Genomic DNA, 22,992 nt, shown 5'->3' on the forward strand with positions numbered 1-22,992 from the left:
AGATGAGGTGCATATGGCAGAGCCAGCTTGGATTTCACATCTGCACCGGGATTTTAGGATGTCATGCGTCATATGCTGCGATTCATGGACAATATGACTCAGGCCGATTTATTTCCGATAGACCCAGCCATATCTCAGGCAGGTAGGGGAGCACATACCCCTACCGCGCAGGTTCATGGACAAGCAGCTGTTGTATATCAGACCCAGGGTGCACTACCCGTGGGTGCAGCCCAGCCAGTGGCAGCAGCTACACCTGAGCCCAGGCCAGCTGTAGCCGCTGATCCTCAGAAATTATTGGACAGATGGACTAGACTACATCCTCTTGTCTTTGGGGGTGAGCGACATGAGGATCCATAGGACTTCATTGATCGGTGCAAGGATAGACTGTACAACATGAGGATATTGGAGTCTCATGGGGTAGACTTTGCTACTTTTCAGCTAGAGGGCAGAGCCCGTAGATGGTGGCAGTCTTATGTTCTTGCCAGACCAATAGATTCTCCTCCCATGACTTGGGATAGGTTCACCCGTATCTTACTGGACAAGTATATTCCACCCTCCCAGAGGGAAGAGTTGCGGTTTCAGTTTGAGCAGCTCCAACAGGGTCAGATGTCAGTGACTGATTATGAGGCGAGGTTTTCTGAATTATCTCGCCATGCACTTATGGTACTCCCTACTGAGGCGGAGAGAGTGCGGAGGTTTGTAGCTGGTTTACATACTAGTATTCAGGCCATTATGGCTCGAGATGTTGAGATGGGTACTTCTTATGAGGGAGTTGTGGAGATAGCCCGGAGGATTGAGGGTGTGCGTTAGCGGAGCCGAGAGCAGATTATGAGAGATAATCGATTCAGGTACTCTGGAGAGTTCAGAGGTGCTCCGTCTGGGGGCAGAGGTCAGTTCGTGAGGGGGCAGTCCAACAGACCCCCATTTCTAGGATTGTGAGGCGAGGTTTTCTGAATTATCTCGCCATGCACTTATGGTACTCCCTACTGAGGCGAAGAGAGTGCGGAGGTTTGTAGCCGGTTTACATACTGGTATTCAGGCCTGGCTCGAGAGGTTGAGATATGTACTTCTTTTGAGCGAGTTGTGGAGATAGCCCGGAGGATTGAGGGTGTGCGTCAGCGGAGCCGAGAGTAGATTATGAGAGATAAGCGGTTCAGGTACTCTGGAGAGTCCAGATGTGCTCCGTCTGGGGGCAGAGGTCAGTTCGTGAGGGGGCAGTCCAGCAGACCCTCATTTCTAGCACCACCACCTCCTCGAGGTGCTCCAGTGCAACCTTATCTCAGTGCTATACCAGAGAATTCCTACCACCCACTAGCTATTCAGGGTCCTCCCAGTGGGTATTCAGCTCCCCAGGGCCAGACACTTAGTCAGCAGCCCATCACACCGAAGAGTTGTTACGAGTGCGGGGATCCCAGTCACATGCGGAAATTTTGCCCCAGGCTTTGGGGTAGACCAGTGCAGCAGGGTCAACAGCCTATGCTTACTGGACCAGTTGCTCCACCAGTAGTCCGACCACCAAGAGGTGGAGGACAGGTGGGTAGGGGCCGTCCTAGAGGTGGAAGTCAGCCAGGCGGAGGCCAGCCAGTTGGCACTCCAGCTCGGTTCTATGCTTTTCTGGCTAGACAGGATGCAGAGGCCTCAGATGCTGTGATTACAGGTATTATTTCTGTTTGCGAAAAAGATGCCTTAGTATTATTTGATCCAGGATCCACGTATTCATATGTGTCATCTCTATTTGCTCCATTCCTGGGTGTTTCTCGTGAGTCCTTGAGTACTCTTGTTTATGTGTCCACTCCTGTAGGCGATTCTGTTATTGTGAACCAGATTTACCGGTCTTGTATTATTACATTATGTGGTTATGAAACTAGATCGGATCTCTTATTGCTCGAGATGATCGATTTTGAAATTATTATGGGTACGGACTGGTTATCTCCATATCATGCTATTCTAGATTGTCATGTCAAAACCGTTACCTTGGCTATTCCATCTTTGCCTAGGCTGGAGTGGAAGGGTTCGTCAGTTAGTTCATTTAATCGAGTTATTTCTTTTATAAAGGTTCAACACATGGTTGAGAAGGGTTGTTTGGCTTATCTAGCCTTTGTTTGGGATACTACTGCAGAGACTCCGGCTATTGATTCAGTGCTAGTAGTTCGAGAGTTCTCCGATGTATTTACTTCAGATCTTCCAGGTATGCCACCTGATCGGGATATTGATTTCTGTATTGACTTAGCTCAAGATACTCAGCCTATATCTATCCCACCGTATCGCATGGCTCCGAAAGAATTGAAAGAACAACTTGAAGAGTTATTAGCCAAAGGGTTCGTCAGATCGAGTGTATCGCCTTGGTCTGCACTAGTATTATTTGTGAAAAAGAAGGATGGAATAATGCAGATGTGTATTGATTATCGCCAATTGAACAAAGTCACTATTAAGAACAAGTACCCGTTGCCGCGTATTGATGATCTATTTGACCAGTTGCAGGGTGCTAGAGTATTCTCTAAGATCGACTTGAGGTCAGGGTATCATCAGTTGAAGATTCGAGATTCGGATGTTCTGAAAACTGCTTTTCGTACTAGATATAGTCATTATGAGTTTCTGGTAATGTCTTTCGGTTTAACTAATGCCCCGGCAATGTTTATGGATCTGATGAACAGGGTATTCATGCCATATATTGATTCGTTTGTCATTGTCTTCATTGATGACATTTTGATCTACTTGCGCAGTAAAGAGGAACATGAGCAACATATGAGAGTAGTGCTTCAGACATTGTGGGAACAAAAGCTATATGCTAAGTTCTCTAAATATGAGTTCTGGCTTGAGTTTGTAGCAATTTTGGGACATATTGTATCGGGTGATGGTATTAAGGTTGATCCCAAAAAGATTAAGGCAGTTCAGAATTGGCATCGTCCCACTTCGGTGACTGAGATCAGGAGTTTTCTGGGTTTAGTAGGTTATTGTCGTCGGTTCGTGGAAGGTTTTTCATCTATTGTAGCACCTTTGACCAAATTAACCCAGAAGGGCATTCAATTCCGATGGTCCGATGATTGTGAGGCAAGCTTTCAGAAACTCAAAACAACATTGACTACATCACCAGTGTTAGTGTTACCTTCCGGTTCGGGGATGTATACAGTATATTGCAACGCTTCACGCATTGGTTTGGGTTGTGTATTAATGCAGGAGGGGCGGGTTATTTCATATGCTTCGCGTCAGTTGAAGCCCCACAAGCAGAATTATCCGGTACATGATTTGGAGTTAGCTGCAATTGTTCACGCCCTTAAGATTTGGAGGCATTATCTTTATGGGGTGTCCTGTGAAGTTTATACTGATCATCACAGTTTGCAGCATTTGTTCAAGCAGAGGTACCTAAATTTGAGGCAGCGCAGATGGTTGGAATTACTAAAAGATTATGATATTGCTATCCTATATCATCCAGGTAAAGCAAATGTAGTTGCAGATGCCTTGAGTAGAAAGGCGGAGAGTATGGGTAGTTTGGCTTTTATTTCAGTAGAAGAGAGGCCATTAGCTTTGGATATCCAATCCTTGGCCAACAGACTTGTGCAGCTAGATATTTCAGAGCCTAGCCGAGTTCTTACATGTGTTGTAACTCAGTCTTCACTATTTGAGCAGATCAAGGCTCGCCAGCATGATGATCCACACTTGATGGTTCTTCGAGAAACGGTACTACGAGGTGGTGCCAAGGAAGTTACTATTGAAGCGGATGGTGTTCTGTGACTCCAGGATCGTCTATGTGTTCCTAATGTGGATGGACTGAGGAAAAAAATCCTAGAGAAGGCACAATGTTCTCGATATTCTATTCATCCAGGTACTACGAAGATATATCATGACTTGAGGCAGCATTATTGGTGGCGACGAATGAAAAAGGACATAGTTGAGTATGTAGCTAGGTGCCTAAATTACCAGCAAGTTAAATATGAGCACCAGAGGCCAGGTGGCCTACTTCAGCAGATGACTATACCAGAGTGGAAATGGGAACGCATCACTATGGACTTTGTAGTTGGGTTGCCGCAGACCTTGAGGAAGTTTGATGCAGTTTGGGTGATTGTTGACAGGTTGACCAAGTCGGCATATTTTATTCCTGTTGTGACTACGTATACTTTAGAGAGGTTGGCCCAGATTTATATTCAGGAGATAGTTCGGTTGCACGGTGTGCCAATTTCCATCATATCAGATAGAGGCCCTCAGTTTACTTCACATTTCTGGAGAGCAGTACAGGGTGAATTAGGGACCCGTGTAGAGCTCAGCAAAGCCTTTCATCCGCAGACCGACAGGCAGTCAGAGCGGACAGTTAAAATTTTAGAGGATATGCTCAGGGCATGTGTGATTGACTTTGGAGGTCAGTGAGATCGTTTCCTACCTTTGGCCGAGTTTGCTTATAATAACAGTTACCAATCCAGCATCGAGATGGCTCTATTTGAGGCTTTATATGGCCGTCGATGCCGTTCACCTATCATATGGTTTGAGCCCGGTGAGGCTAAATTATATGGTACTGATTTGGTAAAGGATGCCTTGGAAAAGGTAAAGTTGATTCAGGAGCGAATTCGTACAGCACAGTCAAGACAGAAGAGTTACGCGGATCAGAAAGCGCATGATTTATCATTTATGGTAGGTGAAAAAGTTCTCTTGAAGGTTTCGCCGATGAAGGGAATTATGAGATTCGGGAAGAAGGGCAAGTTGAAACCAAGGTTTATAAGCCCATTTGAGGTGTTGAGACGAGTTGGAGAGGTTGCTTATGAGCTTGCATTGCCTCTCAGTCTATCGGGAGTTCATTCGGTTTTCCATGTATTTATGCTTCGGAAGTATCATGCCGACCTATCACATGTGTTGGACTTCAGCACAGTTCAGCTAGATAAGAGTTTGGGTTATGAAGAAGAGCCACTTGTCATTGTTGATAAACAAGTTCGCCAGTTGAGGTCCAAGAGGATTTATGCAGTAAAGGTCCAGTGGAGGGGCCAACCAGTCGAGGAAGTGACTTGGGAGGCCGAGGAAGACATACAGAGCATATCCACACTTATTCAGCACTCCAGGTACAATTCTAAACCCATTCGAGGACGAACATTTATTTAAGAGGTGGAGAATGTAATGACCCAACCGGTCATATTAACTTTTAGAACCCCGTTCCCTAAAATAAAACTTTTCGTATGTGATTTTAATGATTTATGACTTGTGGGGATGGTTGGTTCGGGATTTGAAAGTGTTTGGGTTGAAACCGGAACACTTGGTTCCTTAAGTTGGCCTTAAAGTGCTAAGTTTGACTTCGGTCAACATTTTGAGAAAATGACTCCGAAATAGAATTTTGACGATTCCAACAGCTCCGTATGGTGATTTTGGACTTAGGAGCGTGTTCGGAATTTTATTTGGAAGTCTGTAGTTTAATTAGGCTTGAAATGGCTAAAATAGGAATTTAAGTTTGGAAGTTTGACCCGGGAGTTGACTTTTTGATATCGGAGTCGGAATCCAGTTCTGAAATTTTTTGTAGCTCTGTTATGTCATTTATGACTTGTGTGCAAAATTCGAGGTCAATCGGACTTGATTTGATAGGTTTCGATACCGAATGAAGAAGTTGGAAATTTTAAGTTTCATTAAGCTTGAATTGGAGGATGATTCGTGGTTTTAGCATTGTTTGATGTGATTTGAGGTTTCGGCTAAATTCGCATGATTGTTTTAGGACTTGTTGGTATAATTGGTTGAGGTCCCGAGGGGCTCGGGTGAGTTTCGGACGACTAACATATAACTTTTGGCCTTTGAAACACTGCTGATAACTGCTGGTATTTTTCTTTTAGTATCCTTATACGTGATCGCGTACGTTGGTCTGCGATCGCGTAGAGTAAGTTAGGCAGAGGTGGATTTGTTCTACGCGATTGCGTGAATGGGGTTGCGATCGCGTAGGCTTAATTTGGCAGCTGAGAATTTGTTCTATGCGATCGAGTGGGCAAGTCCGCGGTCGCGTAGGTTGGATTCAGTTGTGCTATGCGAACGCGTGGCTAAGACTGCATTCGCGAAGAGTAAACGAAGCTGAAGCTGACCACGCGCTTAATGTTTCGCGATTGCGCGAGGAGGCTCGCGATCGCGTAGGCTTGCGGAGACTGTGCTTCGCGATCACGTGGGATTTTCCGCGATCGCGTAGGATTAATGTTTGGGCAGTAAAATTTGTGCTACGCGATCGCGTGAGGAAGTTCGTGATCGCGTAGAAGAAATCACTAGGCAGAGAGTTTAAGTTCTGAAAATGAGACTTCGTCCTATTTTTCATTTTTAACGATTTGGAGCTCGGATTTAGGCGATTTTGGGAGATTTTCAGAGAAAACAATGGGGTAAGTGTTCTTAACTCAATATTGGTTAAATTACCCGAATCCATCACTATTTTTATCATTTAATTGGTGAATTGAGTTGAAAAAATTTGGAAATCCCTCTTGGATAGATTTGAAGATTTGAGGGCCGAATTGTTATCGGAATTTAGTGATTTTGATATGGGTAGACTCGTGGTTGAGTGAGTGTTCATATTTTATAACTTTCGCCGGAATTCGAGACGTGGGTCCTACAGACGATTTTTTAATTAATTTCAAAATTTTTATTAAAAATGTAGTATTTTCTTATAGAATTGATTCCTATAATTTTTAGTGATTTTATCGAATTATTTTTGGCTAGATTCGAGCGAGACAGAGTTGGATAATCGTGGAAAAGGCCTTCTAGTGAATTAAATTGGAGCAAGACGAAGTAAGTCTCTTGTCTAATATTGTGAGGGGAAAATTACCCCATAGGGATTAAATTAAATAAATGTTGCTAATTACGGGGGCTATGTACGCACGAGGTGATGGGAGTTCGTGCGTAGCTACTATTAATGCTAAAGTTCAGGTAGTTTAGGACTCAAAGCATGAATTACTTGTATAAATTGTATTATTTATTTAATTAATATTAATTGATATATATATGAATATATTGTGAATTATTAGATAAAGATATTAAAGAATGAAAATCTGATATGCTTGATTTTCTGTTTAAATTAATTAATTATTAAAAAAATTGTTCTTCCTCTCGAGTTTATCCTATAATAAATATACTCTCCTTCCGGAGGTACATATGAAAATGTCCTCCTTTCTTGTGGAGCGGGCCGAACGCCTCGGCAGGATAGATGCATCTATGGATCGCGCCGCACGTCCCTCGGCAGTGTATACGACACTTTGGATCGGGCCGTACGTCCTCGGCAGAAATCGTGCTTAATAATAATTACACGATAATTTAATAGTTTATTTCAGCTTGCGAAGGTAATTGAAAAATTGAAAAATCCATGGAATTTAATGAATTATTATTCTTGCTTATTAAAGAATTAATTGTTATTTTTGTAAATGATATTTAATTGATAAATTAAAAATTATTTGAATTTAAAGTATTTAATTAATATATTGAGAATAGTTGCATTTGAAGGAATTTGATTATTTCCGCTGATTAAATAAACTATTTTAAATTCTGTAAATCATGCTGATTTAAATATCCTAGTTGTATTTCAATTATTATTATTGACCCATAGTGAGTGTCAAAGTCGGCCATCTTGTCTCTACCACTTCGAGATTAGGCTTGATACTTACTGGGTACACGTTGTTTACGTACTCATACTACACTTGCTACACTTTTTGTGCTGGACCTGAGGCAAGTACTAGTGGGGGACCTATCGTCTTACACCCACGTTATCCAAGGGCATAGTGGTGAGCTGCACTTTCTGAGCCGTTCTGCAGCTACTAGTGTCTCTCCTTGTATTTTTTATTCTGTCTATTTTTTATTTCAGACAATATTTGAGATTTTATATAATCTACTAGATGCTCATACACTTGTGACACCAAGTCTTGGCACACACATTGGTAGAATTTGGTATTTTATTATTTTTTTGGTTTTAAATTTTGTCAATATATACTTAATTTATTAAGTTGACTTGCCTAACTGTAGTGTTGGGCGCCATCACGACCTATAGGTGAAATTGGGTCGTGACATATAATTTGAATTAAAGGATAATTTTGAATCTATAAATAAAGTTTTTAAATTTGAATTAAAATAAAAAAGAAATTTATCTTTTATTATCATGTTATCGTACTTAATTCGGTTAATGTTCATATGCAATTATGTTAGGAACTTTTATTATCTTTTATAATTATTTAAATACTACTTCACCTCTCGCAAAAAAAAAAAAAAAAATTACTCCATATAACTATAAAACTCTTTCACATTTAAAACCCTATAATTATAGTTCTTTAAAACGCTATAGTTAGATTTGAATAAAACGAATTTCTTTTAAAATAAATGTAATATATATGTGGTACACGACTATGTTTATCTAGATAACAAAAAGGAGTTTAAAAATTAAATAAAAGTTTACTTACATATATAATGAAGTAAACCTACATGCTGGAGAAAAAAACATCACAAAAATCACTCAATATTCATTTTTTTTTTTGAAAAATGTTCGTTTGAAGGTCAATTTGTATAAATGGACATCAAACAAATAACAAAACTTTGGCTATACAATTGCTATCATTAATTTCAATTTAGCACCTTCTAGGAATTGAAGGGTATAAGCTGAAACCACTTCATTTAGCTGCAGTCAAGCCAACATTGCAAATGTATAATATTTTTTTCATTGAAGAATATTAGTTTTGAATCATTAGATTATGTGAAAGGTTTTTTTTCTCGAATTCATCATTAGATTATGTGGAAGGCTTTTTTTTCTCGAATTCAACAAGAGGAGTATTAGTTTCTAATTGATAGTTTCTATAGCGATTTTCAAGTGTACCAAAAAGTATATTTTGAAAAATAATTGGTATGACGTGAAATATATATTTTTTAAAATGTAAACAAATTATTCGAAATGAGATTATTTTTTAAAATATAATGTAATTTTAAAAATAAAAAGATAAGATATTTTTGAATTTTAGTAGAGAGTTTTTAAAATTATTATAATAGAAGTCATATCATGGATAAAATCAAGAAACCGAAATCCTATGGAATATTTACATAAATATCTGGCCAGATATATTATTTACTTTTTATAGCTAATATACATAGATAATATACCGACAAAACACGATTATACACATATTATATATAAATTATATATCTTTTAATTTTTTAATTTAAGTGGTTGGGTGAGCACCTATTTAGACTGATTAGATAGAATCAAAAGAAAAATATGAAAGAATTTCAATCAAAGACTAAAAATATAAACAAAGTTCTTATGTGGACAATTTCTATTACAACTCATCCTTTTATAGCGAAATAAATTATTTTTTTGCAACAAAATAAAAAAGACATAAAAAATAAGATAAAAGAAAATAAATATAGGAAAAAATGTATGAAAAATCTAAAAACCAGAAATAAGAGATGACAACGAATTTCTTCTTCTGTTTCATCTTTGTTGAGTATAAAAAATTGAAAGCTGATCTCATCGATTTTAAATATTCTTGTCAATTCAAATACATAGATTATAAGATAAGGATATCTTAGAATATTTTTTAATATACATTGTGTGTCGTTTTTAAAAAAATCACTATTACTAACAAACTGATATGCTATTCAAATTTGAATTTTAATACAATTTGAGTAGTTTGCATTGAGGTTAAGCCAAGTATGGTGTCGAGAAAAAACTACTTGGTAATTTTAAGATAATATATGCAGTGTTATATAATAACAATCAACTAATTTAACATTTAATGATTCAAAGAACAAAAAATCTGTATACATAGCATATTCAAAATTTAAAATCTATGGCTAGAGATATCGATAAACTCAAAACGGAGTCATACTAAAATAAAGTTTCGCCGACTAAAGAATCATTGAAATTTATAGATAGCCGATTAAAGTGAATTTTAAATTAAGGATAATATCTTCACTTGCATCATTATAAAGATAATCATTATTGAAATATATATAAAGTTTTAGAAGTTGGAATTTCAAAATAGAAATATTTTTTTGAAGGATAACAACGTACCAAATAAGAGTTCAAGTCGTAGTAAAAGAGTCACTGTCATAACCAAAGAATCATTCATATTGTATCAACCTTTGTGCTTTGCCATAAATACGAGTTATTATTTCACTTTGTGGCTATTCCTAGGCTCAATGACACTAATGAGAATGGTGCAAAATAAAATTATCACTACGAGATTTGAGAAAATGTTAGTCTTTTTTTATTTAGTGTTTCTTAATTAATATCTAACGATTATCTATAATTATCTAGAAGGTTTAAATTTTAAGGTTATTTACATATAATTCAAATAACTCAGATATTTAATATGGTTATTGTCAAATATCAAAATGGAGTCATACTGGGGAAAACAAATTCACTAGCTAAATCATTTTTAAATATTTAGATAGCCGACTAAAATGAGTTTTGAATTAAGGATAATATTTTCACTTCCATTATTATAAAAATAATTATTATTAAAAAATAAAGTTTTAGTTTCTAAAATTTTAAAATACAAATATTTTTTGAAAGATATCAACACACCAAATAAGAGTTCAAGCAATAGTGAAAGAGTCAAGTCGTATCCTGACTATTTTTAGGATCCAATGACACCGGCAAAAATTGTACCATAAAAAATAGAATTATAACTAGGAGATTTGACAAATAGTTAATCTTTTTCGCGTAGTGTTTCTTAATTAATATTCAATGATTATCTATATTTATCGAGAAGGTTTAAATTTTAAGATTATTTACATATAATCCAAATAACTAAAATATTTGACATGATTAGTGTCCGCGCATTCGCACAGGTGCTAATACTAGGATATAATAACAAGAAAAATGCGAATAAGTTTCCTTACGAACTGCAGTGTGTAAATACAAATCCAATTATAAGCTTAGACACACTCACCCTTACAATAATACGAGTCCAAGCATACTCATGTGAGTCTTAGGTCAAATTGAGTGATCTTTCCGTATAAAAAAATATTTTAGTGCAATAAAAATGAAAGTTGAATGACCCATCATACAATTAATTTTAATACTTTACAATTTTTCTTAGAAAAAGATTTGTTGAAAAAATGTTAGATTTTAAATGTGCTTTCCTAAATTCTTATATTGAGGACTATTTTAATTTCTCACTTAAAAGTTTCTAAAAAAAATTCCAATTTCCTTATTGGATTCCTTGTTAGTAAATGGTGAGATGGATAAGATTCTTTCACCCGTATAAAAAATCATGGACATATCGGATAATTAGTAGGCGCTTGGACATAAGAATTGTAAAAATTTGAAAAAAAAAAGAAAGTAAAAATGATATTTGAAAATTAGAGTTGTGTTTGGACACGAATATAATTTTAGGTTATTTTTGAATTTTTGTAAGTGATCTGAAGTGAAAATTTTAAAAAATAACTTTTTGAATTTTTTTTAAATTTTCGAAAAGTTATGAAATTAATGTTAGAGTGAAATTGAAAATTTGATAACCAAACACAAATTCGGAAAGAAAGTGAAAAATTTCCGACTGAAGATAAATGAAAAAGGAGAAATTAGTGTAAACGTTGGCATCCACTAAACTACCAAACAAATAGTACCATATTTTCAGACAAACCGTCAGCGGCACACAGTAAAACAGAATGGAGCGAATCTAGAGAAGTAAAATCTTAGAGTAAAATAACAAAGAGGAAAAAGAAAAAAGAAAAAGAAGCCCCAACTTTTCTTTTCCAGTTTCTTCAGACTCTCTGCACCAAGATACAGAGGACCACATCTCCATTAACATGGAACCAAAACCAGCAACTGAGCCCAAGAAATCATCTGTTTGGGTTCTTCCTTACAAGACTCAAAGCCTTCAGAGTCTTTACACAATAGGCAAAAAGTTAGGCCAAGGTCAATTTGGAACTACACATCTTTGTATAGAAAAATCAAGTGGCAATCTTTACGCTTGTAAGACAATACCCAAAAAGAAACTGATCTGTAAAGAAGATTATGAGGATGTTTGGAAAGAGATTCAAATAATGCATCATTTATCTGAACACCCAAATGTGGTAAGAATAAAGGGTACTTATGAAGATGCATTATATGTGCATATAGTTATGGAGCTTTGTGCTGGTGGAGAGCTTTTTGATAGGATTGTTGAGAAAGGACATTATAGTGAAAGAGAAGCTGCTAAGTTGATTAAAACAATTGTTGGTGTTGTTGAGGCTTGTCATTCATTAGGTGTTATGCATAGAGATCTCAAGCCTGAGAATTTCTTGTTTCTCAGTTCTGATGAGGATGCTGCTCTCAAGGCCACTGATTTTGGCCTCTCTGTTTTCTACAAACCAGGTCTGCCTTTTCTTTCCATTTGTATATTATTATTAACATTTTAGTTCCATTCCGATATTGTATCATAATGACATGAGATGAGTATTTAGTGGATTTCTTAATACAAATACAGGGTTTAGACTAAATTCTAGCTCCGCCCCTAGCGAGGATTCATGTAGCTGACCCCAACTTGTCTGGGACTGAGGCGTAGCTGTTGTTATTGTCCTTTTATTAATGAAGGAATTTTGCTTCTATGTGGTGACTGGATTCTGGATGAGAATTGGATTGCCTTTAGATTTTCTAATTGAAAGATGCTTAGGGTGTTTTTACATTTCGCTGTTTGTCTGTGCAGCGGGATGTTCTCTAGATTGGTGAGAGGAAAGCATATCCTTTTTTTTTAAGTATTGGTCTAAGGAGTTTTGTTTACTAGATTGTAAGCAGTGAACGATATGGAGTAAGCTTTATCCACGATCATAGAACCTGGTGATTTCCACAAGCATAATAAAAGAATTAGTTATAAGGTAAATGGTACCTTGATCAATGATGATTCTTGAGAAGATGTAAAATGATGGGTTTATGATTGCAAAAGATTGAGAAACTGTGGTTCTCTCCCTTGTCTCTTTACTTTCAGGTAACACATTTGATAGAGAAATACTTCTTTTCTTAGGGTAGAGAGACGACCAATTGCCACTAGTGACTCCGCAAGTGGACAGTTACAAAGAGATTACCATTTGAGAACTACTATTTTAATTTGATCAATAAGATTTTAGTTTATTACTAATATCTTTTTAAGACTCGAGCTTGTTTCTTTAGGAAAAGAGTAAACTGAATTTATATGGAATACAATGACAGAAGAGTAGGTATTTGGACATTTGGTAAAGTGTTAAGTTGCTACTTTGAATCGGTAATCCCCCTTTTCATTTCTTCTGAACTTTTGAGTCTGCAGGATTTGCTTTATAACCGGGCAAATGCTGAGATCTATTGTTTGCATTATAACATTATTTGTGTATGTGCAATCTAAGAAGTACATTGTGTAAGCCCAAAATGGATTATAAAGGTTCTTTTTTTCTGTTGCTTTATTACTAGCCTTCTCATTAAATTCTATATAGTATGGTCGGTGCCAGATATAATCTATTTATGTAGTCTTCTCGAACATGGAAATGGTAACCATGTCTAAATCTGATTATGACTTTTGTAGTTTTGAACTTCAATTTGTTCACTGGTCCTACTAGTTTTCGATATGAGTATCTATTCAAAATGTCTCATGCATTTTCCTTTTGAATGCAATTACGCTATTCATGTAGGTCTTACTGAAGGAAAAGCTTCAGTTGACTTTACTTATTTACTTTCTACTGCTATTTGTTTCTAGTGAGGTTCTGTTTTACTTTACGGTCTCTAACACTTAGCTACCGGTTTCGTTTACTGATATAATGTATTCAAATGTGTTGCATTTTGTCCTACTGAAAATTGCTGATTTTTCACTTCTACTTAACTTCCGCTCTGACCTTTTAATACTAACAGTTTTGTTCCTTGATGATGTTATTGGGATTAGGTGAAACATTTTCAGATGTTGTTGGAAGTCCTTATTATGTTGCCCCAGAGGTTTTATGCAAGCACTATGGACATGAATCAGATGTATGGAGTGCAGGAGTTATCTTGTACATATTACTTAGTGGTGTTCCCCCTTTTTGGGCAGGTATTGAAATCTCCATGGGTGTTTAGGAGGAAATATAGTCTGTTTTAAAGTTCGTCTTTCATGCTCACATTATCTTATAATTCTTATTATTGTTTTCCTGATTCCAGAAACTGATATGGGAATATTTCGTCAGATACTGCGAGGCAAACTAGATCTTGAATCTGAACCTTGGCCTGGAATTTCAGATAGTGCCAAGGATTTGATACGTAAAATTCTTGATAGGAATCCAAAGAGGAGGTTAACTGCCCATGAAGTTTTGTGTAAGTCCTTGTAGTTGTGAAAATTGAGACTTAAGAAGTTGCATATTTAAAAAATGTTGAAACAAAGTGCTTTTTACAATGACTTACATTTCTGTTTTCTGTGACTGTCAGGCCATCCATGGATTGTGGATGACACAGTGGCTCCTGATAAACCTCTTGACTCTGCAGTTCTTTCACGCCTCAAGCAGTTCTCAGCAATGAACAAACTAAAGAAAATGGCTTTACGTGTAAGATCTTAAAAAGTTTGTAATCCGCTTACATGTGTCTATATAGTGAAAACTCTCCTTGCTTGAAAACAACTTTTGCAACACGGTTTTATAGTTCGAAAGGGCAGAGAGATTACTTGAGGGATAGGAGGGAGGATTCCAAGAACTTCAGTAGTAAAGAAACGGAAATCAGATGTAGATGCAGTTGAAATATTTAAAAAAATGCAGAAAGTAGTATAGAAGAGTAGAAATAGGGATAGAAGAAGAAAGGAAAATTGTCGGGCGGGGTTGGGGGGTGGGTGGAGTATGAAAGCCACATCCTCGCACCGGTAAATGCAGATCATACTCACATAAGATTCTTACATCCATGTTTATCGTCATTTCTACATAATGTTATAACAAACCTTTCATAAGAACAAGGGTACCTACAACTATGAATCCCAAACAAAGAAACTGAGAGCCAAGTCAAGTTTGAACATTTCCCATGTGGAGTACTGGAAGGGAAGATTATATGTTATCTAGGATTTACCTATGATACAAAATGCACAAAAGTTGATAAAAAGTCGCTGTTTTATTTTATTATTTTTGTGGTTTGGGTGTAAGGTAAAGCCCTAAAACTGAAGTAACTGAGTCTACAGAAGCCCGGAAAGATTTCTTGAGGTTGTCAGCCTTACTACTCTGATCAATTGAAAAAGCATTTAACTAGGCACTTAATGGTATCTAAAAAATTGAAACGATGTTTAAGACTTTGACTGGACTTTTGCCCCTATCTTATATAAGATAAGGCTCAAGCACCTTTATTGCTGCTTCTTGAAATACTAAATTGCAGAAAAACCATTTAATAAAGAACCTTGAAATTGTTAACAAGTGTATTTCATTGACATATCGCAGTTATGCGAGAGTTTAAATTGTTCCCTTTCCTTTATCTAAAAGTTAAAAGCATGAAGGATTGAGACAATGAAGCTGCCTCCTTATATGTTAATGTTTGGAATGAACCAGCTCATTCGTTTAAATGTTGTAGCTTTTAAAGAGTTAGATGATTGCCACCAAATTTTAGAATGTGAATTCTCCTCTTTTCTTTTTTTGGATTGGTAAACAAACATCATTTTAGAATGTGAATTCTCTTTGAATAAGATTCTGTATCATGCCGCAATATCAAGCCCAAAGTGACTAAAAATTTAATGCTGATGTCCCTTGGAACTGCAGAATTGACAGTTCCGATGGCTGATGATTATGGAGGGATATGTTGCTCTATATGTAGTTTTTCCAGAATGGTTAATTAGGATAGCATTTTAAATACAGTGCTGTCTAAAAGTGGCAAATATTTTGGCAGTTTTTCATGATACCAATATGTATGCCATAAGTTGTTCTTTTCCGACAGTTGATTTTTTGTGCAATTATTGATTATATATAGTCAAACTAATGTCATGTCAAAATGAGTACCTGTGAGCATAGGTTCAAGTAATCAGGTCTCCTGCATTGTCTTATCCATATTCTGTCTTTGTAATTTCTGTTCCAGAAAAATTGCAAGATAAAAATTCCATTACCAATATAGTGGCCCATTCCTTAGTGCAGTTGAATTTTGTGGTTGTTCAATCTCCTTTTCCCCCCGATAAATGCTTTTCCTGTTTTTCTTATTTTCTTATTTCCTGAAGCATGCTTCCGTGAGGGAACATTTATGGAATGAGAAAAGCTAAAAAGTGAATGGAGCGAACGGATGATCCTCTTGCAGTTTTTACCAGAAGTAACTGAATTTTTAACAGATGCTGACATCACACTACTTAGTTATATTTTTCTTCCACTGGGATCTAAGTCCTGCTTGTGGTGATTTGTACTCGAAATCCTGGCAAAAGGCTATTTTTTCTTGAGAAAGAGAAATGTGCGTAGAAATTATAGGTTTTTCTCATAAATCCTGCTGAAAGTATCCTATTCCCCTTTCAGTTAATAATGTGTTGCTGATGACATTTGAAGTGAAAATCTGTTACGAAATAACCAGGATAATTTGAACTCAATGAGTGTCCTAATTTTTGCTGACATCGTTGTTGAATGGAGGTTTTTCTTTCAAGATGGAAGTTATAAGTTATAACTAAAATTGCGGTGCTTCTCTCTGCTATCTATATGATATTTACATTGACAAGTCCAGTCTCTATCAATTATTATTCAATGTTTTATTATGTTATATCTTTGATTCTTGCTTTGCTCATTCTCTTGTTATTTGTAGGTGATTGCCGAGAGGCTTTCAGAAGAAGAAATCGGTGGTCTCAAGGAGCTATTCAAAATGTTAGACACAGACAATAGTGGAACAATAACCTTCGAGGAATTAAAAGAGGGTTTGAGGCGAGTAGGTTCTGAACTGATGGAGTCTGAGATCAAGGATCTTATGGATGCGGTAAGAATTCTCCTCACCATGTTTTTTTGTCTTCGAGATATGCCCACCTAGTCCCCTAACCACACACTCGTGTTTATGCTCTTATGTAGTATAATTTTTCCGCTCAATTGACTACATGGATCCAACCTTATTTTATCTGACAGGCAGACATTGACAACAATGGAACAATAGACTATGGGGAATTTATTGCTGCTACTGTTCATTTGAACAAATTGGAAAGGGAAGAGAATCTGTTATCAGCCTTCTCTTATTTTGACAAAGATGGTAGTGGATACATAACTATCGAAGAACTTCAGCAAGCCTGCAAAGAATTTGGTCTTAGCGAGCTCAATCTTGATGAAATTATTAAAGATATTGATCAAGATAATGTAAGTTCTGTTCTCTTTTGTTTTTATGTCATGCACATATGTATGGAGTAAAGGTGAATTGAGTTACATAATGTCCACTAACGTATTAAATGACATCCAAAGGGGTTTATAAGGATCGTGCGCCGCTCTACCCATTGCCTTAAGGGTTGGATGCTCATAATTAGAGGTGGCAAACGGGCAGGTCGAGTCGGATATGGGATGGGTCAAACGGGTAATGAAAAAACGGATAAATTATCCGACCCGACCCATATTTAATAGATAAAAAACGGGTTAACCGGCGGATAATATAGTTACCCATATTATCCATGGCTTCATGAATATGATCATTTTTGGGAGAATTCCTAGTCTCCCAAACTTGAGGAACCCCCAATTTGAGGTTTTACAAATGTAAAAGTTAAACCCATTAGTTATCCATGGGTTATCTATTGGTTATCCATTTTCTAAATGGATAATATGGTTCTTATCTGTTTTTAAAAAGTTTAGTATCCAACCCATTATTTGATGGATAATATGGGTGGTTAACTGTTTTCTTTTAACCATTTTGTCACCCCTACTCATAATCTTTCGTGTGATATTAGAGCCAACTTTAGCAAGCTCATTTGGATACCCATAAATACACAATGAAGTCTGCGTGAGAACCTCCGATGCACTCGGATGGGTGTTGAGTTACATAGTGGCCAAACATGGACATCCGTATGAGTTTATAAAGGTCTTGATTCACTTCATTAATTGCCTTAAGTTTTTAGTTGTACGCTCAATTGTTCCCGTCATAAGTTAGTCTACTTGAGGAGTTGCTTTTTCCTTTTTCTCACTTTTTAGCTAACTAAAAGAAGGAACATAATTTGTGCAAAATATGCTGAAAAAGATTGTCAATGGACAAAAGTAAGTGATGCCAAGTACTATTACAGACACCCTCCCACCGCAAAAAGGAAGTAGAAGTTTTTTCCTTTGACTGCCATATTGTTTCTCTCAAAAAGCCATCTGTTCAAACATAAGAACTAAAATCCCATTCATGACCTACTCCTGTTCCGTCTTCATCATGTTAGGCAGTGCTTACGAAGGATTTCATGACAATTACCTTAACTTCCATGTACAAGCATTTCAATAGACGACCCCTAGCATCTTAGGAAGGATTAACTTATCTAATCAAACACTGTCAACTAGCTTCCATTTAGATTAGAATTTCCTGTTATTTGCTTACTGAGCTCTAGCTCTCCAGATATGCACAAAATATCAAGCACACTTTAAGCCAAAAACATTATAGCAGCTCTTAATTCTCGAACCTCAGACAGACAGAATCTCCATGCATGCCTTCTGAGTTGTGAATGGCAGTGACTGTTCCTCTACCCCGATCTCCCCAGCCCCCATTCTACTAGATGCATCATATAATTGAAGGCTGTAAATCGTGAAATATGCTGATGTTTTATTTCTGCTCTGAGCTATTCTATGATTTTGAAAGAAACCATTCAGCGAATCTCATTTCGTACTGCATTTACCAGTGATGAAGACGAGTTTACTGATTTAAACTGTGTATAGTAACATAAGAATCTGCTTGTATCAATCTGGGCAATTGCTTTTTAAGTTGGTTAATGTTGTGCAGCTAAATAGAGCTGTAATTTTCTCACTCTCTTGTGAAGGTTTAGTTATTTGTTCGAGTTCCTGTCAGCACACTGACTTCAGTTCACTTATCAACTTCCCGATACTAATTCCATTTGTGTGCAACTTGTGCTTTGTTTTTCTGTTGACTCTAGTGCACTAATGTTGATTCTTAATGTCCGTTCTTGTGTTTTCCGCACTAAAAAAGAACTTTCAATTTGCAGGATGGACAGATAGACTATAAGGAATTTTCTGCAATGATGAGGAAAGGCACAGGTGGAGCCGTTGGAAGGAGGACCATAAGAAACAATTTGAATTTAGGAGAAGCACTAGGACTCGTACAGAGTGAAGAAATCTTATGAACCACCAATTAATCCGAACAGAGTTCCGAGTGATCTTTCTAATTTCTTGTTGACATGAAGGTCCAACTATAGACATTTAGTTACTACTACAAGTGTTAGGTTTCCTTGTATTAAACTTGATCCCTTCCCCTGCTTTTATTGATGGCTGGTGTTTTTTTACCATTATTTGTCCCCAAGGTTAGAACTTTAGACTTTGACACCAGTAACAAAGAGCAATTTTCTTCCACATCTTAGCCTTTGTTCTGTTTCTAATTTTTCGATTATGCAAAGTTTAATTGGGCGGCTATCCGGAAAACTGTGAACCTATTCGATTATAGTACTGGACAAGGATTCTTGGAGCAATGATAAATTTGTCTCTGTGTGATTATAGGTCACGGGTTCGAGCTATGGGAATCAGCCACTTATGCTTGCATCAGGTAGGTTGAGGGTAAAGTGATGCTTTGTGCACCGGGTTACCCCATTCGACTATAGTACTTTTAACGAAATTCATCCCTGAGAAAAGAGAACAGTATCAAGTATCAACCATCTTATCCATCACCATGTATGTTGCAGTATATAATCTGTGTTAGCATCTGAATGTATCAACCATTTGCACTTTTTATGGCGCATCAACTGACTTTAGTGCAAGAACACGCTCTTATTATGAAGGAGAGGAGAATATCATATTGCAGTACAGGAGACATTGTTGATTTGTAATTAACTACATAAAATGAGCATGCACGTACGTAAGCCTGTACTTAATTGTTCAGTTGAGTAATATTGTACATGCTAAAAATACTTGTTATATGGTAAAATTTCCTCGGAAAGGATTTCGTTGGTCTCAGCCAACAGGATTCCCAGCAAATGTATATGTAGTAGCTCAAAGCTTACTATTGACAGCCAAATACTTGGTATGACGACCTCGTGCAACTATCTTCCCCGTCTCTTTCTTCCTCAACTCAACACTGACAACACCAATTGTCTTCCCAACACGTAATACTTTGGCTTCAACTTCGATTTCCTCCTGATTATGCAAGATAAGACAACAGTTGAATGAGGACAAGGATATTGCATTTTTCAATTAGCCAATATTGACTCACACGATACAGAAAGTACAGCTCTTAAAATGGAACGGAATAATATATGTGAAAAAACATATCAACAACTACTACTAAATTTGGCTATAACAAGTTATATTAGAATTTTTAGCAAGTAAAACAAACAAAAATTAGCAGGTCTTTAACCAATCAACATTTAAAAGAAAAAAAATACAAGGATGAGAATCAGCAAGCACATTAATACGCTTCACTTCTAGTTAAATTTTTGCCAATAAAAAGAGGAAACAAATTAGATAACAGTAGAATCTCATGTTGGACACGGTGCACGCTTCAAGATTTGAGAAACACTGAGCTGATACATGACTGAAGAAGGTGATAACATTTGGTAACAAGAAAGTCTAAAGATGCAGGTGTAGATATCTGCATGCTAAACTAGGCGCAAAACTGCTCTTCTGTTTCCGCTATCTTTCTTGCTAGATGCAGTTGGGAGAACGATTTAACTTTAAAATTACAAGAAACAAAGTTTTAGCTGGTGAAAGTCCTTTGCTTGGTGCAACTTTTTGCTGCTACAATTACCAAAGTACCTCCTATTTCCACAAAGTATTTTGACTACCCATAACAAATGATAAGTTTTTCTAACATGTATTTATGTTGCAATTAATAGCACTAAATTACAACATATGCTTTAAGCTGCTAGACTATTACTTCCTCAAATTGTAAATTAAATGCCTGGTATTACAGGATTTATCTATATTGTCTAAGTGCGAACAAAGTGGCATTTTATTCTAATTCCTTATTCTTTACCACCATAAGGTTCTTCACTTGAAGATAGCATTAACATTCTACAAGAAGATTAAAGCTGAAGCTTCTAAATCAAAACAGTCGAATTGTTAAACTGACTATTGCTAAAGTCCATGCTACTGCACCAACTTTTTTTTTTCTTCGTTGGATCTTAAATTCCAGAATCAAGGCTGTTCATGTTTATCCTGTAGAAGTAAAACCATGTACGTGTATCCCAATATTGCATTGCTAGAGGCATTTCCATGATTACCTGCATACTTAAGAAGGCCTATGTTCCTCTGACTTCCCAGAGTAGAATTTATGAAATAAAGTTTGTGGCATTGCTAAAACCAGAACACTTCTTAAAAGTGTCCTCTAAACTGGCCTTCATACAGAATTCAGGTTAACTAGGTTCCCCCTCATAGCGATGTAACATTCTGCTAACTATACTTAATGAATGTTCAAGAAGCTATGCAAATAAAACTGCATGGCTTACCAAAGACCTCCACCATGAAATAAGGGCCATAAATCCATCATATCAACACTATAATGCTGTCTAAAAGTTTATCCTTCTTATGATTTCTTGAGAGCCTCTTATTTGGTGCGAAATCCTACTCATTTTCCTGTAAAGCTCTCTCATTTAGTAGTTAGCTTTTCTTCTCTTTCCACTCTACTAAATTCCTCACAGCATACGAGCGGAATGCTTGACCGGGGGAGCGTTTAGGAAGACCTATTATTATGCGAAAAGCTAATAACTTCCAACATCCAAGTACATTTCTAAGGTAAAGATGAAGTATAACATCGAACCTAATCGCAAAGCAAATCAATAAATGTACCACAAAAACATGAACAAAAGGAATAAAAGAGCTGTACCCAGGTGTGAGCTAGGGATCAATGAAGTGGGAAGAGAACTATGATCCCAATGGAGGCACTAGGTAATTTCTTCTCATCTGCCTAAGCTTTGGTGGGCAGAGTTACCCGATACCTATGTTGATGGGTAGTAGCCGGCCTAGACACCACCGTCATTTAGAAAAGAAAAAAAGAGAGCCAAATTCACAACCCAATTTTACTATAACCACAAATATGCAATCCCAAACTAGCTGGGGGTCTGCTAGATAAATCCTCATTCCAGTACTCAATAATTCAGTATTTCTACAAAAAATCTACCAAATTTCAATCTGAAAAACAAGAAAGAGGACAACTTACCCCAACAAAAGCAGCATCCAAGTAGGAAACGTTGATCTCAACGGAGACACCAGTAAAGGGTGCACCTACTGTATGAATAACAGCCGAACCAAAAATATCCACCAGAGCCGCCGTAGCTCCACCATGTAGAAAATTACCCGCATTCTGGCAATCCCAATTAATTAAACAACAACAACAACAAAAGAAATGGTTGGTAATACAAAACAAAAGATGAATTACCACTAGACGAGATGGGACTTGGAAAGAGTAGAGAATACGGCCTGGTTCAACGAGGTCAACTTTTATGCCATGTGAGACAAAAGCTTCAAGGAATCTTGAAGGCATGGAATCTACTGTGGATTCATAGTTCCCACCTTCTTTCTCCAAGAATTTCTTCACTGACTCTATATCCATTTGTTTCATTTTTTTCCCCTTCTGCTACTGCTCCTCTTCAGCAGATCGATCCAATTGAATTCAATTTCCTAAAAGTTCTACTACTATGAAATAATCAAAGGGATCCAATTGAAGTGAATCTAAGCCTCGTTTATATAATGGGTTTTGTTACGTCAATGTCAATTCCACAAATAAGCAAACGTGTCTTAATACATTTCTTCACGAGTTCTCTAAAAGTAGGCCTAGTTATACAATTATCTTACTTTTTCTTTTTTCTTCTTCAAACTAATGTTGGAACCCGATAATTTGGCAAAATATTAATTTTATAAAATTATAATCTGATATATTATATTATTTTAATATTATTAGTTGTTATTTAAACTTTTAATACGATGTGCAAAAACAAATCATATAATAATCAAATAAATTATTTGTTCCTTTTTTATTCTTTATTAAATTAG

The 22,992-nt window shown here is 36.6% G+C and overlaps 2 protein-coding genes across 2 annotated transcripts; one reads left to right on the top strand and one right to left on the bottom strand.

Annotated features, from left to right (window-relative positions):
• Positions 1-11,578: 11,578 nt before the first annotated feature.
• Positions 11,579-19,362, top strand: LOC107823138 (calcium-dependent protein kinase SK5). The gene is made up of 7 exons (XM_075227878.1): positions 11,579-12,280; positions 13,812-13,955; positions 14,063-14,215; positions 14,327-14,442; positions 16,643-16,810; positions 16,954-17,178; positions 18,999-19,362. Exons 1-7 carry the CDS (start codon positions 11,734-11,736, stop codon positions 19,134-19,136), a joined length of 1,491 nt encoding a protein of 496 aa, XP_075083979.1. The 5' UTR covers positions 11,579-11,733; the 3' UTR covers positions 19,137-19,362.
• Positions 19,363-19,753: 391 nt separating this feature from the next.
• LOC107808082 (uncharacterized) lies at positions 19,754-22,686 on the bottom strand. The gene is made up of 3 exons (XM_016632563.2): positions 22,379-22,686; positions 22,160-22,303; positions 19,754-20,139 (listed from the first exon to the last, which is right to left on the bottom strand). Exons 1-3 carry the CDS (start codon positions 22,559-22,561, stop codon positions 19,996-19,998), a joined length of 471 nt encoding a protein of 156 aa, XP_016488049.1. The 5' UTR covers positions 22,562-22,686; the 3' UTR covers positions 19,754-19,995.
• Between the last annotated feature and the right edge of the window lie 306 nt (positions 22,687-22,992).

The sequence above is a fragment of the Nicotiana tabacum genome, chromosome 13, assembly GCF_000715075.1.
Source record: "Nicotiana tabacum cultivar K326 chromosome 13, ASM71507v2, whole genome shotgun sequence".
Taxonomy (NCBI): domain Eukaryota; kingdom Viridiplantae; phylum Streptophyta; class Magnoliopsida; order Solanales; family Solanaceae; genus Nicotiana; species Nicotiana tabacum.

Bases quoted from the DNA above. Each gene is read 5' to 3' on its own strand.
- LOC107823138 (XM_075227878.1), top strand. From the start codon at position 11,734: ATGGAACCAAAACCAGCAACTGAGCCCAAGAAATCATCTGTTTGGGTT. The intron at 13,956-14,062 runs GTATTGAAATCT...TCCTGATTCCAG, and splicing joins TGTTCCCCCTTTTTGGGCAG to AAACTGATATGGGAATATTT. The intron at 17,179-18,998 runs GTAAGTTCTGTT...TTCAATTTGCAG, and splicing joins AAGATATTGATCAAGATAAT to GATGGACAGATAGACTATAA.
- LOC107808082 (XM_016632563.2), bottom strand. From the start codon at position 22,561: ATGAAACAAATGGATATAGAGTCAGTGAAGAAATTCTTGGAGAAAGAA. The intron at 22,304-22,378 runs GTAATTCATCTT...TGGGATTGCCAG, and splicing joins AAGTCCCATCTCGTCTAGTG to AATGCGGGTAATTTTCTACA. The intron at 20,140-22,159 runs GTAAGTTGTCCT...TTGCATAATCAG, and splicing joins TGGATGCTGCTTTTGTTGGG to GAGGAAATCGAAGTTGAAGC.